This window comes from Zalophus californianus, chromosome 12 (genome assembly GCF_009762305.2).
Source record: "Zalophus californianus isolate mZalCal1 chromosome 12, mZalCal1.pri.v2, whole genome shotgun sequence".
Classification (NCBI taxonomy): Eukaryota; Metazoa; Chordata; class Mammalia; order Carnivora; family Otariidae; genus Zalophus; species Zalophus californianus.
In genome coordinates, this window is record NC_045606.1 from 64379534 (window position 1) to 64398696 (window position 19163).

Genomic DNA, 19163 nt, shown 5'->3' on the forward strand with positions numbered 1-19163 from the left:
GGTGTGCCTCTTTGTACGGTACAATACATGCACACCACTTATGAAATATTCCTGCCGAAAAAACAAAATGAGCCTTCAGCTATCAAGTCTCTTATCTATCAATTTTCAGGAAACTTGGGACAGTGGAACATAATAAAGAACATGAATTACCATGGGTAATTCTATAATAAGACAAATAACCTGGATTCTTCAATAAATAAATAGCAAAACAATAAAAATGGGAAGTGGAATTTACAGATTAAAAGACTTAAGAGACACATCAACTAGACACAATGTACAGACATGGCTTGAATCCTGATTCAAGCCTACCAACACACCAACTACAAAAAAAAAAAAAAAAGCCAATCGGTCATGTAAACACTGATTGATATTTAATGATATCAAGCGACTGCTGTTCATTGTTTTCAAGTTTGCCGACAGAACTGTGGGTAACAAAAAATTCTTTTCTTTTGAGAGACACATGAAAGTATTTACCGATGAAATGATATGATGTCTGAGGTTTCCTGTGCGTGGAGGTGTATACGAAGGAAAAATGGCTGTGTCCAGTTGTTGAAGCTGGGGGATAGGCAAGGGGAGGTGTCTACTCTTTGTATTTCGTACTTCTTTGAAAATTTCAATGATAAAAAGCTTAAAGTTTTTAGAACCCGAAAATATCACATAAAAACTAACCATTTCAGTGCGAAAAGCCATCTCCCTTTCCAATGTTGAGAGGTGAGAAAAGTGACGATCATTTTCAAAGAGGTGTGTTATATGGCTCCTGCAGACACAAAAGGGTAACAAACCAAGGGTTGATGCTTATACTAAGTATTATTTTTAAAAGAAACTCTACAAGCAAAAATAAAGGTATCCAGAAATTTGCACATAATTTTGTAATAAAACTCAAATACAGTGGTATCCATATCTGTTTGCCACTCTGTATGCTGTAATAGTTCTACTAAAATTTCTAATAGGAAACACATTCAAATTAGATTTTAAAATTAGAATGAACCAGAATAAGAATATTTTCAGTCAAGTACAATACAATTATAAATTGAATTATAAATGTCATTGGGTTACCATTTCAGAAATGTCCGATTAATGAAATTCATATTTCATTCTATCCAGAAGATTAAAAAAATTAATCTTCCTCTCAACATGAACACTATGTTAACGTTAAGTGAAATACAGTCTCAAATATAACCTCTTTAATAATGGATCTCTTTTTTTATTAAAAAATTACATTATTCTGACCTTGATTTATCAGTTAAACTACTTTTTCAGACTATTGTGTTGCATGTAATATATATATTCATCCTTATCATACTGAAATTATTTCTTTATATTTATGGGAAATAGCTTTGGTGAGTTGTAAACATCTGCATAAAATATACCAGAGGAAGAAAAATCTTACCAGTGCAACACTGCTGCAAAGGTAGCTGAAAGAAAAAAAGAAATTTAAATCATGTTAGCATAAAGAAATGTTTTCACTTTAGAGAAAAGCATTATAAAGATAAGCATTTGGGATGTGTAATGTTGGACTCTTAGCAATTGGGGAAAGAAGACTCACTCTGTGAAAGAAACCTCAGGGCTATGCTTAAAATCCAACAGCCTGAATTATAAAAGAATTAGGCATATATCTACAAATTTCATTCACTGAGTCATTCAACAAAATGGGGACCTATTATTTGCCAAATACTATACAAGGAAACCTCAGGTGGAAACTTCCACAAATAGAACTGCCAGAGGGACAGAACCAGCAGTGAGAAGTAACTCTAGAATCAAGAAATATGGTGACCTTGGGGTGCAGGACTGGGGATGAATAAAATGAGAGCATGCCACTTTTTATATATTGCTGCAATATTTGGATTTTTGTGATAAATTTTACTATTTTTTAAACAAATTTAAAGTGAAATAAATAAAGACGGAAGGAAGAGATGGAGGGGTTGTTGACGCAAAACAAGCAAACATTTTAGAATCTCTAAAAGTAAGAGAGGAGTTTTACTGGAGGCCAAGTTAGGACAGCTGCCCAGGAAACACGCTCTTCACAGGGAAGAAAGTGCTTTGTAGAATAAACAGTTTTCACAGGGTTATATACTTTTTTACAACTTGTAAAAGCTCAAAAGATTATAGATTAGCACACAGGCAGGCAACACAAGTTTTAATGTCACGGAGTACAGGGAGTAGGAGCATTGATCGGTATCTTAAAGACAAGATGGTTTTCCTTCAGGCTACTCATTTATAGAGCAGGTGTATAACATATGCATGGCAGGCCATAAATCAGGCTTTTGGTTTAAACCAAGTCTATGTACAGTCATGCTGACTTAGAAAGAAATCTAAAATGGCTTCCCTTATATCTCAAGCCTTTAGAGTTTTGTTTTGTTTTTGTTTTTTTTTTTCTCATCAGGGTAAAAGGAAGAAAGGTAAAGAAGAGAAAACAAGCTAATAATAAAATCAGTCTCATAGGAGAATCAATAGTTGCTTTCTGTCCAAGTACAAAAAACATATTAAGATGAATCCAGAAAATACCAATTTCTTATGCCACAAGATTCATCTTATTGCAGACTTCTGATTAAATAACTAATGAGGAATTGAACTATGAAAATGCTCTTAGAAATGAAAACCAGTCTAGATCTTATTGCCTTATTCTTAAAGAAGTATTTATATTTTTAAAAATTAAAAAATACACTTTATCTAGGAGATATTAATGGTTATACAAGACAAAACTTACTCTTTCTAGATCACTACAACTGCAAATATTTAACTAGCTTTGTCATGTGACATTTGCTTATATATGGTACTTTGATCTTTCAAATTTTAGATTTTTTCTTGTTGACAAATCTACCATCCATTTCCTTTTTGGTTTCTGCCTTTAAACACTTCACCCTGCAATAATGAAGTTTGGGTTTTATTTTCTCAATAATCTATCATGTTCTGAATAAACCATTCTTCTCTCACAGAATGTAAATGCCATCTTTATCATACACAACACTTGATACACATACTTTGGTAATCCCTTTGAGATTATAATTGGGATTTCATTTATAAATTAATTTGGAAAGAATCCACATGTTAATGATATGAATCCGTATCTTTATACCCATAAACATGGGTTCAATTACTCAATTTCCTTTTCAATTGCCTTGACAAAAATCCTATCAGGAAAATTAATAGTTATTACACAGTTAATTCATATTTCTTAAGTCTTTCTTGTAAGCTTAACATTTTTTCTACTAAGAGCCATGAAATCTTTTATTATACTTTGTTAGATATTGTTAATGTATTTTTTTGAAGTTTATTTATTTTGCAATATATTTATTTTTTACTCATTTACTAAACTATTATTAATTCTTATAGTTTTTTGGCTTATCATCTTCAATCCTCTATTTTGAACAATATTATTTAAAAATGATAATTTTGCTCCTATATTATAAATTTGCTACTAGTTTCTTCTTCTCATTTGACAACAATAACAAACTTCTAGAACAATACTAAGTAATTCTGGTAAAAGAAGGCAGCTGGTCTTCAACTGACTTCATTGGCAATGTATTTCACATACGCTTTTAGCCTTTAACCTTCCCAACTCTAGACTGATAAATAGGATTTCTCAAGGCCATCACCTCTGTACTTCCTCAGAATACCACAATTCCTCAGAAGAACAAATGTACCAAGTGGCCTTTGGTGCCTTCCTTTAATTCAATCGCTGAAGTACTAAACAATTCTTAGAGTTCCAGGCATTTGAACCGAGCTCTTTCATAACCTCCAGGGTCAATTCATAATCTGCCCAGTATTTTTAATTCCTTTGTTCCATTCAATTTAGTAGTAATAATAATAAAGCAGCTAACATTTGCATTCTTATTACATGCCAGATACTTTTTAAGTGCTTTTCCAGAACTAATGAGTAACTTGCACAAGTAAACAAAATGAGTAAACAGAGAAAGGGAAGTTGAAGGCAAGAACTCTTACAAGAAAGCCATACACGCCATAGCCTCTGGAGGAGGATGGGGGGAGGGTAGTAAGACAAAAGCCAGGCTTCCCCTTACCCTAAAGTGTCTTAGTCCCCTCCTTTTCTTTTTCTTAAGATAAATGGGAGGAAAAGTTACAATTCATCTATTGATATAAGCAGTATGTTTTATAGAAACTACCATTTTTATATAAAAATGTAAAGCCTGGATGGCTCAGTCGGTTAAGCATCCTACTCTCGATTTCGACTCAGATGATCTCAGAGTCCTGAGATCGAGCCCTGTGTGAGGCTCCATGCTGGGCATGGAGCCTACTTAAGATTCTCTCTCTCCCTCTCCCTTTGCCCTTCTCCCCCTCTCCTCCTGCCCCCCCAAAAGAAAAAATATATAGTTATGCTTTAATTTATTCAAAATTGAAATAAGTGTGCATTGTGTATATCTATATATGTTATTTGAAAATGAAAGCCCCAGTAAAGCAGATACTGCCTTGTGAGCATATAATTTAAGCATAAAGACATAAATGACAAAAACTCCTAAAGGCACCCCTAAAGAGCTTTTCTTGCTTTCTTGCCTACCGAAAAGATTATAAACTATTTTCTCTAAATTTAGCCCAGTGATGGGGTGCCTGGGTGGCTCAGTCGGTTAAGCGTCTGCCTTCGGCTCAGGTCATGATCCCAGGGTCCTGGGATGGAGCCCCGCATCGGGCTCCCTGCTCGGCGGGGAGCCTGCTTCTCCCTCTCCCACTCCCCCTGCTTGTGTTCCCTCTCTCGTTGGGTCTCTCTCTGTCAAAATAAAATAAAATAAAATCTTTAAAAAAAAAATTTAGGCCAGTGATTATCAGCCCCATCTAGAGTCTTTTGGGAGTGTCACAAAATTGATAATCCCCTTTTTCCATTTTAATACATATGCTATTTTTTGTCATTCTAAGGGACAGTGGTAAATATAGCGGTTTTTTTTCTTTTAATCAGAACATTAAAAAAAAAAAACTTTCAAAAATCCAAGCCTATCCCATAAGAAAAAAGTGTTCAAGCAAAGGTTTGCTCTGTAATCTAATTCAAAAGATCGCAATCCTATGGCTGAGAATTCTGAAAGACTCATGTTTTGCTGGAAGCTGCTAAATTACCAACACTCTGAAACTAAATTGGACCCTCCTACCACTTTCTGATTAAAGAAATTTTGTACCAGATTATACGTCACATTATATCAATTTTCAGTTTCATGGGATGAACAGCCTCTTCACTGAAAATTGTTCTTCTCCTATTATTAGAATCTCCTTTAAACAAACTAGAATGTAACTCCCTGAGGGCAGAAACAATGTTTTACTGAAGTTTATACTACAGTATTTAGCACAAAGCTGAGCACATAGTTGAGCACAGAGCTCAATTCAAATGTCTGCTGAATTAATGGATACAACCTGATATAATTAAGGAGGAAACTGAAATAATCTAAATCATGTCTATATAATTAAGTTGAATGTGCTTTGATTGATGGATACACATACACACACTTGTATGTATGTAATAGATTTGTGGGGTTGTTTTGTTTTGTTTTTTCCAAAAATCAAGTCCCCACTTACTTAGTGCAAATTAGACACATCTCCCACCCCACCCTATAGTACCTAGAATGAAACAGAGGCCAGTTTCTATGTAGTGAAGTAACAAGTGAAAAGACATTCTGTAGGAACCAGTTTAAGAAAGAGAAAACAGTCATGTACACCACGAGCTCAGCTCCCGTCTTCTTTCTAGCACCTAGATTTTTGAGAGTTTTAAGTGCTCTAAAGTCAACAAGTATCTAATGCCTACTAGATGAGATGCTTAAACCTGCACATTTAGAAATTGACTGCATTCTCCAGGATGGATTGTTGATGTGGAACAACGAGACTATTTACTGGTGCCTTTTTCCTTCTGGAAAGTAACTTTTAAACTCTGAATAGACCCTTGAGAACAATAAGAAATGATTAGTAATATTAGGAAGGGGTTGAGTATAGAGCTTGTCAAGGTTGACTTGGAAACCTTGTCCAATAGATTTAAGGGGAGCATCCTTAACCTCTTTTTATGTCATTTGTCACTTAAGGGTTAGAAAGGCTAAAACTCTTTAGAATGCTTTAAGTATGGATTAACCTCAATTTAGGAATAAATTGTATTAAGTTTTGCAAGTCATTTTGGACTTAGAATACATTTTTCCATATAAATATTTTTACAAGATGAAGTCATCAGATGCCGACAAACGGGAGAGGAGGCAATTCTGTCCCAGTGGAAAGAAATGGAGGTTTCGAATTAGAACCACATGGCTCCAGATGGTTCTTGCCATTTAGTAATGACCTCCTCAAGGCAGGGTCTATTAAAGTGGGATGGGAGGGAGGGACAGGGCTGAAGCCATGATTACCACTTAGGTGGGGATTTATGGTGGGTAGCCAGAAAAGAAGACAGCTACAGGAAAGCTGTATGTGGCCTGGGTTCCAACATGAAAAAAAAAATTCCCATAACTAACACAGTACAGAATATAAGTGATAAAGGCAATAACAAAGACAACATTTATTGAGGGCCCACTCACTACATATACAGTGTATTGGGCCTTGGAGCTCCATGAACACCAGGAAACGAGTTAACAAAGCTTCTCAACCAGTGAGGCCTGGTGTGCTAAGAATGAGAGGACTAGCGTCCCCAGGGGCCAGTAACCTCCAGGCTTTGAAGACACCACTTCCCTACTCCATGCCACACAAATATTCTCATTTTCTATGTGTGCCATGATGTGAAAAAGGCTGGGAAGCACTGAGCCACTCAATAAAGAACCAAAGCAAGTTTCAGAGAATACATCATAACACAGTAACAGAGTCACGGCGGTCTAAATCCTGGGATTGCATTAGAATTATCAGTGGCACTAAATAAAACTAGAGGTATTTGAGTATTCATCCAGAGCTCCTAAACCTGAAACTCCAGGGATTTTTTTTTTTTTTTTAAGATTTTATTTATTTATTTGAGAGAGAGAGAGCAGAGCAGGCAAAGGGGCAGAGGCAGAGGGAGAAGCAGGCTTCCCGCTGAGCAAGGGCCAATGCGGGGCTCGATCCCAGGACCCTGGGATCATAACCTGAGCCAAAGGCAGAAGCTTAACTGACTGAGCCACCCAGGCGCCCCAGGATTTTTTTTTAATTCACAAGTGATTCTGATGTACAGTCAAGGTTAATTATCATTGGTACAAAAAATGACTGGAACAAAATGTAGGTGATAGTTCACAAAATTTAATGTGAGATTGGCTCTTTGTATTCCAAGTGTCCTCCAGCAGTAATTGTATCACCTGAGAGCTGGTCAGAAATGCAGACTCTCGGGTCCCACCCCAGAAGCCTAACTCCAAATACACATTTTATCAAGGCCCCTCAGATGATATATAAACACTTTTAAGACAATGTGTCTACACTGACAGCACAGCGGAATCACCTGGGAGCTTTGAACACTGCTAGGTTTGGCACAGGGGGTGATTCTAATGTTCTCAACTAGGGATAAGAACATTAATCTAGGAGAGGCATATTAAGACTGCACCCCATTCTCAAAGACCCCGATTCAAAAGCTTTCACTTGGGGCTTGGAAATCTACACTTTTAGCAATTTTTATCAGGAAAAGGCAAATATTAATTCAAAAGATACTCTGAAGGAGAAATTGTCAAAATCTTCACAGCAGAAAGCAATGATTAAGAAAGGGAAAAAATTAAAATTAAAAATCAAGTCCTTTTTTACTTCCTCTGGCAAGAAAGTCACTCTTAAAAAGAAATAGTGCCTGGATTTTTTATGACTATAAGTAATTTGGCCTCTGGGAGCCTCATTTTTACCAGAAGTGAATAAGCAGTTTTTACTTGGTTACCTCTATCCCTCGCACTCCCTGACCTTGTACAGCTACAATTACTACGAATACTTCAGACTTCACACTCTCCAAGATGCCTGCCTGGTTATTCTCTGTTTTCATTTTGATCTTCCTGCTCCCCAAACTAAAAGTCTTTGTAGGTCTGGTCCTTTTAATTTGTTTTCTTTTTTGAATGGAGAAAAAAAGAAATGTACTCAATTTATTACTAGAGATATTGAGTCCTAAGAACCATGACTGCTTTAAATTTCAGTCATGTATGAAGACACTACTACTAAGATCTAGAATTCAGGGGTCTATGTGATTATGGCTGCAAGGCTGACTTTTAGTTCATTTGAACCTCCTCCATATATTTGGCATTGAGCAAAACAGTACCTTATAACAGGAAAAAATTAGGAAGCTCTCAATTACAATGACAATGTCTAATATCTGTTTATTAGTTGCAGTTTACAAAACATATTTCACATATTAAGCAAAAAGATCCAGGAGTCCTCATAAGTCAAATATGACTCTTATTTTCCTAGGAGGTGCAAGATCACATGATTGGGATGCACTAATACTGAAGGAAAGCCTGGATTCTGTGACTCTGACCACTGATGTCCTTTGGACAAGAAGTTCGGGCATGAAAATGTTAATAAGCACATTTAACCAAAAGAATGCATTCACGTATGGAAGGAAACTCTTTAGAAGTAACTTAAAAATCAAGGACAAAGTCTTATTTTAAAATGAATATACGAAAACAGAGCATAGAAAATGTGTATCACCACCCTCAAAAAGAATATAATTAGGCTTCTAAACAGAAATATACAAAGTAAATTTTCACACTTTTAAACATTTATGCATATACATATATTAAAGTAGGGAATACTTAATAGAACAATTGCTCAGCATATGGGTTTTTAAAGCAACAAATTCTAACTTCCTTTAAAATCCTGTCCTCACATAATGTGAACACAAATATTTCTAAATCAAACAGTAACCTACATTAGTAATTTTCATAAAGTAGCTTTTTCCTTATTAAAAAAAGGCATTACAGTGTTTTAAGTACAAGCAGCTAGATAACTATAGACCCAAAATAATATGCTAGCCCATTAAATGCTTCTGAGCAATCACAGCAAAACTGCAAAACTTTAGTAAACCCAATGGAAAAAGTGTAGAAGCTGCATCTCTTCTTTAGAGGGGGAAAAAAAAAGATCCACACATACACAGTACAAACCCAGACAAGAGATTTTAACAAGTTCATTAATCAATAACCCATTCCAATCTTCAGGTTACAGATTCCCCCACAAATTGCAAACTGCCCTTGGATATCACAGTTTACCCTTAAGAAAACCATGATACCACTTATTACTATTTTACTCTGTTTTTATACTAATGCCAAACAACCAATCAAAAATAATTCAGAATCTAGTCGTTTTCATAAAATAGTTAAGAAAAACAAAATGGAGACTAACAGTTTGACCATAAGGATATAACAGAGTGATTCCCCTAAATAAGCAGAAGCCAGCAAAGTAGTACTCTTGCCAAGAGTTATCAGGTCTTAAGAATATAGGAGGTCATTTTCCTATTAATGTGTCTTTAAAAAAAAATTTATTTATTTATTTCAGAGGAGGGGGCTTGGCGGGCCCCAGGGCAGAGAAAGTCCTAAGCAGACAACGTGCTAAGTGTGGAGCCCAAGGGAGGGCTCCATCTAATGACCCTGAGATCTCCAGCCGAAACCAAGTGTGAGACACTCAATCGACAGCACCCCTCAGGCACCCCCCATTAACGTATCTTTGATGGTTTTTTGACAGTTGCCTAAAACTAGAGATCTGAAACCGACAATTTGACAGATATACTTAACAAGCCAAAAGACCTTAACTTCAATCTCAAACCACCCCCTGTGAACTCACTAATGCTGTCAGGCCATTCACCTGGCCTACTTTACTTTCTTCACATGTAAAATTCCAGTAACCTTTCAGTTCTAGATTTTTTATGATATTTCCGTGGAGATCAAAGATGACAAAAGAATGAGAAATAAGGTCTTATTAAAAAAAAACTTTTAAATGTAGTGGAAAACAGTGGCACTGTGCTAGTTACATAAGTACTTTATGATTATTATTAAAATGTGGAGAAAAGATTCTGAGGTTTGACAACTGAAGCACTGAAAAGCTGCATTACAAAAAGCAGTGATTACTATTAGGAAGTAATAGACAAATCCAGTGCAGAGCAGTAGCACTTTAGGCAAATTTGAGTTGAGTTGTATAAAAATATGACTAAAGCCTCACTCTTCTCAATTATAACTATCTCACTCTTCTCAATTATAACTATCTTCCCAAGTTAAAAATTTGTCAAGATGGCAAGTTTTCCAAAAGTAATTGGCCAAGTAATTTATAAACTGTGTTTAAGATACAGTTGGTACTACTGTAAACTAGAAGAAAAACTCACCCTATCCTTGGTCAGTACAACGAATCACAACAGAACTTCTGTGAGTGATCTTGGTGACTAGGTTATTATGTTAACATTTGCCGCTAGAAGTTAAAATTACAAAATGCTGCCCAAACATTGATCATGTGTAGTGACAGACCTGAGTAAGATACCTGACAATTGGTTACTTTGGAAAGGAAGTCAAACAGGGAGGAATATGCCAGACAAACGTGAAGATATGTGAGCTGTTCATTTAAATGTATTCGGGGCGGGGGGGGGGCGGGAATAGAGAAAATAAAAAATAGTATTGAAGCAAAAAAAAAGTTACAATAGTTGTAGATTTATGTACTCTAAAAAAATCAATTCTTCCACTTTTAAATTTATTCCTTTTCACTGATTCTTGAATTATGAAAGCTCACCCATGGAGAAGTGATCTTTCCTATGAAATGAGACTGCCTTTTACAGAATTAAACAGCTGCATAAAGGTCTTGACCTAGAAATAGATGTAAGTTTTACTAACTTTGATGACTAATACTCATTAGAATGGTAACTAAAGAAAACTAGCAAACTCTTCCCTGGAAGAAAGTACAATCTGATGGCAAAAGATAAATTAGCTTATAATTATAAATTATGCCTAAATTATAAAGCCTAAAGCTACCCTGCTTAGAAACATGCACACAGACTTACAGTCTCTGTGATAATGTAAATCATTACCATAAACTTTAAGAAACATTAATACAGCCTAACAGGCTTAGTGTATAAAAGTTATAAAAACAGCTATAGTTCAAAAATTTAGCAATGTCCAAATACGCATGTGTATAATAAAGTTTTATCTGCTTTCAGTATTGATGCTGTATTATAGGCCAAAAGTCAATCACAAATTGGTAATATATCCTTACATTTACACAATCCAAACTCGTCCCATTTGTTATTTGAGCACACATGAATATAGCATCTTCAGAACCCTTCTAATTGTTTATTTTAATAACAAATGATTATAAATGTTCTTTAGAGTTAACCAGAAGTCTATTTCAGAAAGAAAAAAACTGGTTTTAGACACTGAAGAAACTCTTTAAATCCCAAATTCCCATTTCATTCACTGGCTTTCCAGGGAAATGTACTGGCCCAACATCTATATATTAAGACACCCTTAGAGCTGATGCTCAGTTGTATCTAAGTGTTTGTTTGAAAGCCATCCCACTAAGGTGCCCAGTGGTACCCGTGCCTTCGTAGTTCCTCAGCTTTTCTTGTCCCTTATGCCACAGCTAATATGTCCTCTCCACTTCTTATTCCCATATCTCTATGCATGATCCCTCTTTTCTCTATTTCCCCTAAAGGAAGAAACAAGAAAGCTAACACTTATTGAGCACTAAATGTTGGAGGTTTCTCTGAACTGAGTCCTGGGGCTTCATTTCTTCTTTTGCTATACTCACCCTAGAGAAGGTAAAATACAGCATAGCAGTTAAGAGCATGAACTCTGAAGCCACCTTGCCTGGGTTCAAATCCCAAGCCTTCCACATTCTAGGGATGATCTTGGGCAAGTTATTTAACATCTGTGTGCCTCAGATCCTCTATCTGATAAAACAGGTATGATGACCACAATGTCATGGTCAGGACTGAGTTAGCAGTGAAATGAGTTTAAGATAAATGAGTAAATCTAAAGCACTTAGAACTATGCCTGCCACACAGGCATATCAGTATCAGTAAAAGATGCTATTATCAATTCCCATTAATTTAATACCACCCATTTGCTAGGGATGTCCTATTTTGTTTCCATCCTGACATCTTCTCTTATTTCCCACAGCCCACTTGACAGTTCTACTGGGACATCTCACAAATGTCTCGAAGGTACCATGTCCAGGATAGAATTCTCGATCTTTCCTCTCAAACCTATGCCCTCACCCATGCCCCTAGTCTTCACGATTTCAGTGAATGCCACCTTGTTTTCCCATAACAGCAGCCAAAACCTAGAAATTATTCATAGCTCTTCCCTTTCCCTCAATACAAGTCCAATTCACCAGCAAATCCTACCATTGCTCTCTCCAAAACAGATCTCAAATCTACGCCCCTTCATCACGGCCAATAACTCTCTTACCAGATCCCTGCCAGAGCCTCCCCCCCGGTTTCTCTCTGTTCCGCCCTTGTACTCCACAACCCATTTTCCCAAAAGCAGATTTCTCAAAATAAAAATTAAATCATGTTACTCTCCTGTTCAACACTCCTCAGTGACTTCCCATTGTACGAGGAATAAAACCCAAGCTCCTTAAGGAGACCTGGTTCATGCCTCTGTCGTGTTGGACACGCTAAGCTGTGGCCTACCTCAGCAAATGCTGTGTACCACATCCACACTGCCCTTTCTCTTCCTCTAGACAGTGCGCATCTTCTCTGCCTTTAGGGCTCACATCTAAGGCTACCTCCCCAAAGACTTTTCTGATTCTAAAGTGGGTATCTCCTGTTTTTTCTATCTCAGCCACTTTTTTCTTTCCTCCACTGGACTTACTGCAATGTACTATTATTTTTTATTTGTCCCTGACCCTTTCAGAATGGGGTTCCACAGAGACAGAGGCTACAGCTGTCTTGTCTTCCATCTTACCCCCCAAAACTAGCATCAGGCATAGCAGGCATTCAGTAATTGGTGAACATGAATAAAGCTGCTGTTTACATGTATTATTTATTCTTTAACATAACCATGTCGGGCATTTATCATCCCCATTTTAAAGAGGAGGTAGCCAAGAGTCAGATATTAAGGGATCTATAGCTTTTACGTGTAGAAATAAGATCCAAATGCAGGTCAGTTCTGAGACGCCTCTGCTACTTGAAACACACCACGCTGCCTCCTCTCCAGCCCCACTGCTAACACCTAGCCTCAACCTCTGCCTCCACCCACTTTCTCACCCCTTCTGCCCCTAAGAAGTCATATGTGTTTCCCATTATATGGGCTTTCACACTCCATAAGTTGTGGCTAACAAAAGCAGTGGTCCTAACTGTGGCATTTTTGCTTCCCAAAGGACATTTACCAACATATGGAGACCAACATATATTTTGGTTGTCACAACTGGGGAGGTACCTCTACCATCTAATAGGTAGAGGCCAGTGATGCTGCTAACCATCCCATAATGCACAGGACACCCCCCCCAAACAAAGAATTATTCAACCCAAAATGTCATCACGCCGCATATGAGAAGCTTTACCAATAAAGAACCCACTTACAGCAGTTGCCATTGACCTTAGGAACCAGACAGGTAACATAAACGAGTCAAGCAGGACAGATGTAAGGGAAAAAAACAATAGTTTTCATTATCTCTCTCTTCCATATTCAGGTTACAATTTCATTATGTTTTGTAAATGACATCTTACCTTGTAGTCTTTCACCAGGGGCATGCTTTATTTGCATGTTTAACATGCACATTCTTCACTTCCACAAAGGAAAAGACTCCTCCCATTTCTCCTTGAAACACAGAGCCCTCTCCAGCTATCCTTTTTACTTCCCCCTTTTGATAACAGACATGGGTACAAGAAACTCTAATTTAAAATAACAGCCATATCAGATGATGAATGGCAACTCACAGCCCCAGTTTTGGGAAAACAACAGAGACTAAGAGAAACGGGCAAACTGGACTGTGCCCCTGCCTTAAAAGAGGGAAGGGGTGCCTGGGTGGCTCAGTCAGTTAAGTGTCTGCCTTTGGCTCAGGTCATGATCCCAGGGTCCTGGAATCGAGCCCTACATCAGGCTCCCTGCTCAGAGGGGAGCCTGCTTCTCCCTCTGCCTACCACTCCCCCTGCTTGTGCTATGAGATAAATAAATAAAATCTTTTTTAAAAATTATAATAAATAAATAAATAAATAAATAAATAAATAAATAAATAAAAGCGGGAAGGCAAGAAGCCCTTAGTTCTAGGGGGTCACTGCCATATAGGAACATCAGTTCCGTGATGCTAGACAGTCTGCTACTAAGCAGAGGCAGGACATAGGACTTTAAAATTACTGACACTTCCCTCCACCTCACCCCACCTCAGATTCTAATTTAATTGGTCTGATGTGTGGCTTGGCTATCAGGATTTTTTAAAGCTTCCAGGTGACTCTGGTCCAGTTTTGCTAAGCTTAACAGCCACCAGTCTAATCCAGTCCTCCCATTTTTACATATATGCGAACTGAGGCTCAGAGAAGCTAAATGCTTTGCTTTTGCTCAGGCCCCCAACTAGTTTAAAACAGGTATAGAATCAGAAAACAGTTCTTCTAAGGCAGTGTTTTCAAACCATAGGCTATAATACTAGATCATAAAACTCAAGAGTTAATAAACAGGATTTCTTTTAAAAAGGACAGAACAGGAAATCAGAGTATACTGTACGTTACAGGAATAAGTATTGCTACATGAAACGTGTTTCAAGTATATGCACATATTTGCTGATCTCCATTGCTTCTCTAAATCCATTCTCCTCCCTTCTCTGCGTTATTCCCAACCCTACAGAATGATTCAGCTGGGTCCCTTGCTAGAGGGGTTCCAGTTCGTTAGCCAGTGAGAGGCATGAGCTGGAGAGCAAAGGGTGGGAGGAGAGGGTCTGGGGGCCCCTCTTCCTGGGAGATCCTGCTCCCACAGCACAGCTCTCCCTGGGGTCAGCTCCTGATGAAGCTCCCCTTCCCCTGGAGGCCCAGAGGTGGTAGCACCTTCTGAATGCTGACAGTCATGGGTGTTTCAGTGTCTTTTATGGGTTCCTTAAAACTGTTCACTTCTGAAAACAGTCCGTTTATTAAATCTGTTTCCTGCCAGGACACCAACATATCTAAATGGAGTAAAACAGACACGTGCATAAATGTACTGGGTCGCACTTTCAGAAGTGTGAGCAGGTTTAATGTAAATTGTATTGCTTACTGTGAGTTATGGTGAATAAAGTTGGAGAAAAACAGCATCATGGTTTTTCTTTACTATATTGCTGCTCCTCCTGACTGATGTGTAGGGAGCTATTGGATTGACACTTCAAAAAACAAACATTTGAAAAACAATTCTTTACGACTGTTACCACTAAATAGCCAATAATGTCCAAAAATAAGAAAAACATGTATGTTGTTAAGCAGATTTTTTTAACAGTGCTTATCACTGCCCAACAGCAGAAAGGGCCACCGTGGTAAGTAGTGAGCTCATCAGTGCTAACTTAGCACGTATGGAGGAGATGAAGGAAACCGAACCGAGAACCTCTAGTCAGTTTCTAACTCTTAAAGATGTGTGCTTCTATCAGGGAGCTTCAGGTTGTAAAATTTTTTTTCCCCAAACATAAATGAAGACATTTTTGTGATAGCAAAATCCCACACTAAAGACCTGTATGATGTCAGCTCAACTCATGCTCATTCTGCGAAGGGCAAGAAGAGAGGGAATGAGGAAGCTTTCAAAAATGTCTAAACTTTGCTCCTTTCTGCAGGACCCAAGGGTACAGGGCAAGAGGAAGAACCAAACATCCTATGTCTCTGATCATTCTTCAGAATCCTGTAGCTGGCCTCTTATAGATGTAGAAAATCATCCAAACTCCATCCAATGACCAGTGTCCAGAGTACACCCAAAAATGTGGGACAGCTCCTTCACTGTACCTCTTTCCAATGCCCAAGGGGGTAAGTCAAGTAAAGTGCCACACTGTTCTATTAATACAAAACTGTATTTAGGTATAAGCATTAAATATAATGCTCACTAAATCCAAAGCTAAGCCATCCAATAAAAGAAGATTCAAAGTAAATGCAATTACGAGAAAACGGCAAGATGATTATCCTACGGGTGTTACTGTAACCTCCCTGAAAAAGAAGTGGTGCCCTTCCACATTTCACTATGAAGTGGTTAATGTTTATGCTAGCCATTCAACAAAAATGCAACTTCATTCTGTCACAAATCAGTATTATGCATGCACTTTTATAATAGCAACTAAAACTTGTTAAAGGCTTTAGACACAGAATGCCATCCCATATATTAGCCACCCCTTTTAGTTCTACTCCTCAGAACATGCCCATGGAGTAAGCAGGGGAGGTGATAATCTCAGGTCACAGAGAAGGAAGAGGCTCACAAAGGAAATAATTTGAAACTTAAACCAAACAACCACTCCGCACAGGATTTGGAGCCTGTCTCATCCATTGTACCATGCTGCCTCCCCAAGGTGAACTTATCTAACCTGCACGCTGGCAAGGTTTTTCAAGCTCGCTACTGAAAAGAGGAGGAATATACTGAAAATACTGAATTTTTCTTGGCTTGAATCTACAATACATAAAAGTACCTAAATAACAATATCAACTTTTCTGAGCCCATTAAAACACACACACACGGAGATGACTCTGGCCTTTTATGACTGAGTGGCTTCTAGTGGTGGATGTTATGTCAGGGGAAGCCGAATTGCTGTGTCCTATTCCTTCGCCTATACTGAAATCCAAATTCTTTTGGGCCACTAAGGGAATTTGAAAGGATAATTGGGCATAAATCACCAATAGTTAAATAATGCAGTAGCCAAAGCCCATTAATGGTATTATATAGGAAAGGCGGTGTTACAACATTTTACTGGCTTAGAAAAATTAGGCCCATTATCCAAACTGCTATAACTCGCCTTATCGGAATGTCAATCAAAGGAAACCTGAAGTGGGTCCACATCCTGTGACTGTTTCAACTTTATTTTTTTCAGCACATCGCTGCACATCATCCATTTGGTGCATGGCAGCGAAAAAGGAGGGGAGCCCTCCACACCAAACGTTCCCAGGTCAGAAGAGAGGACTAGAGCGCCAGTGCCCAAAACACAACACAACCTGGAAAGTGACGTGCCCAGAGGAATCACAGAGTGCCACCGGCGGTGTTTGAGGCCAAGAAGAAAAAAGCACGCTAAAATTTAATTATAAGTTTAGCAACTTTCTAGGATAGGGAACGTGCTTCTGCTTTGAGCTCCACGGAACCGCTTCCAACCCAAAGCAAACCATCCTCCCGGCAGGGGCCGAGATAACGGGAAGGCGGCCGGTCCGCGCCAATCAGCAGCGCCCAAGTCTCGTTAGCGCAGACCTGTCAGTTCGCCGCCAGGCCGGGCAGCTGTTGATCTCGGGGCCATTTTTTTTTTTTCCTTAAACAGAGACAGCGGACGGGAAGGGAGCGAGGAAGGCTGAGCCAGGCGGAGGGGGAGGGGAGGAGGAGGTGAGGACGTCCCAGGAAAAGTCGGAGAGGGCTGCAAACTGGCGGGGACCCGGCGGCGGGGCTCAGCGGCGCGGAAGTGGGAGGGGAGCACAGGGGAGGGGAAGAGGGGCCCGCGCCTCAAAGTTCCGCGTCCCGGCGGCGCCCGCGCTCTGGGGCTGCTCACCTAGCAGGAGCGTGGTCCAGGTCCGGCCGCGCCCCGCGCGCCGCAGGCCCAGCGCCCCGCGCAGCCCGGCCACCAGGCGCCCCCCGAGCCCGCCCCCGGCGGAAGGCGCGGCGGGCTCGGCGCGGGGCCCCTTCCTGCCCGCGGCGCCCTTGCGCCCGGGGGACCGGGGCGCGCGCTCGGGCCCGGGCTCCCCGGCGCCGGCGTCCGGCGCCCCCCTCAGCGGCGACTGAGAGGCGCGGGGCGGCTGGGGCGGCTTGGGGGCCGCCTCCCGATGCTTGTTCCGCGCCTGCAGGACCATCTTGGCATAGTCGCGCCCGCTCACTGCGCGCGCCCGGACGGCGGCCGGGGAACGGCGGGCTGGCGGGGCGGCCCGGGCGCCGCTCACTCTCCGGCGGGCGGGCGGAGGGCGGGCCGTTCCCTCCCCGCGGGCCGGGAGGCGGGGAGAGCAGCAAGGCCGGGCGGCGGCTGCTTGCTTTGGCGGTACCGCCGGGAGGAGGCGCCGGACTCGCGCGCCCGCCGCGGTTGCCGCCGCTCCGGTTGTCACGGCGACCGTGGAACGCCGGGGGGCGGGGGCGGGGACACCCCGTGAGCGGCCGCGGCCCCGCCCCCACCGCCCCTCCGCGCCGGACGCGCGCTCCCGGCCGGCCAGCGCGCACGCGCGGACTTCCGGCGCGGGCGGGGGAAGACCTGGCGGCGGCCCGGCGGCCCCGCGACCCCCACCCTGCTCCGGGCCCGCGTAGGGCTCTGTTGGGGCTTGGGCGCTGAATGCCTTCGAGGAGCGGCCGCCCCTCCCTCTGAGAGTGGTTGGGAAGAAGGAAGGGCCCTCTCGGGGCGGGGGCTGCTGGCGAAGTTTCGGACCCGATTCAGGGTGCGCGTCGAGCCCCGCGAAGCCCGCGTGGCCCAGGCGGCTCGTCGCGGGGGTGGGCTGGGCCGGGGAGGAGGCGCTCGGGAACGACCACCGGGGGCGCTGTGCGCGCGCTCTGCAGCCTTGGGGCCCGGCCGCTGGAAGGCGGGCGGATAAAAGTCAAGCCGCGGTCTCACTGACTCCGCACTGTGTGGCCTCGCAACCGGGAACGCTGTCCAGGGCAGCTCCCTCCACTGATGCGACCGACGGTGCAACCTGATTTAAAATGGCAGCAAAGTAGCTCAGGGAGAGTGATAAGCGTCGAGGCACAAGTAAGTGTGTGCCTCACGTTACAATGAAGTGAAAACCAGGCTGGGAGCCCAGGTTGAAGGTGATCAAATTGAACAGCCCGAGAAGGAAAGATTATCAACAAGTATGTTCTGTAAGTTTCGAGCGCTGTAATCTCGTGACTTATTTGCTGATAAAATACAAAACTTTAGTTGAGAACGTATTTTCTCTCACAGAGCACGGAATGCGTGAGTAAAGGAAGCCCAGCAAGAATAAGAAAACCAGGCAAAGCCCCGTTTCCCTCCTCCCTCTATTCCACCGCACTCCCAAATTCTTTGCACGAAGCCCTACAGCTTTATGGTTAACTGAAAGTTTCCCTACCTTGCGGTGTCCAGTGGGCTTGTTCCAGAAAGTTGTCCTTAAGTCCCAGTTTTGTAAATCAGATCACATCGTTTGATTGTTTCCATTGTAATTCCAGAGGCTTCACGTGGCTATGGATCCTCACCCTTCAGTTTCTCCACTGAGC

The 19163-nt window shown here is 41.1% G+C and overlaps 1 protein-coding gene across 1 annotated transcript in view; it reads right to left on the bottom strand.

Moving 5' to 3' along the window:
• DPY19L1 (dpy-19 like C-mannosyltransferase 1) overlaps nt 1-18034 on the bottom strand; it is an 84967-nt gene extending 66933 nt beyond the window's left edge. Inside the window, 3 exon segments of the mRNA XM_027573802.2 lie at nt 670-757; nt 1391-1415; nt 17506-18034. Of these exon segments, the coding sequence (XP_027429603.2) occupies nt 670-757; nt 1391-1415; nt 17506-17803 (411 nt within the window). The 5' untranslated portion in view covers nt 17804-18034.
• Nucleotides 18035-19163: the final 1129 nt, after the last annotated feature.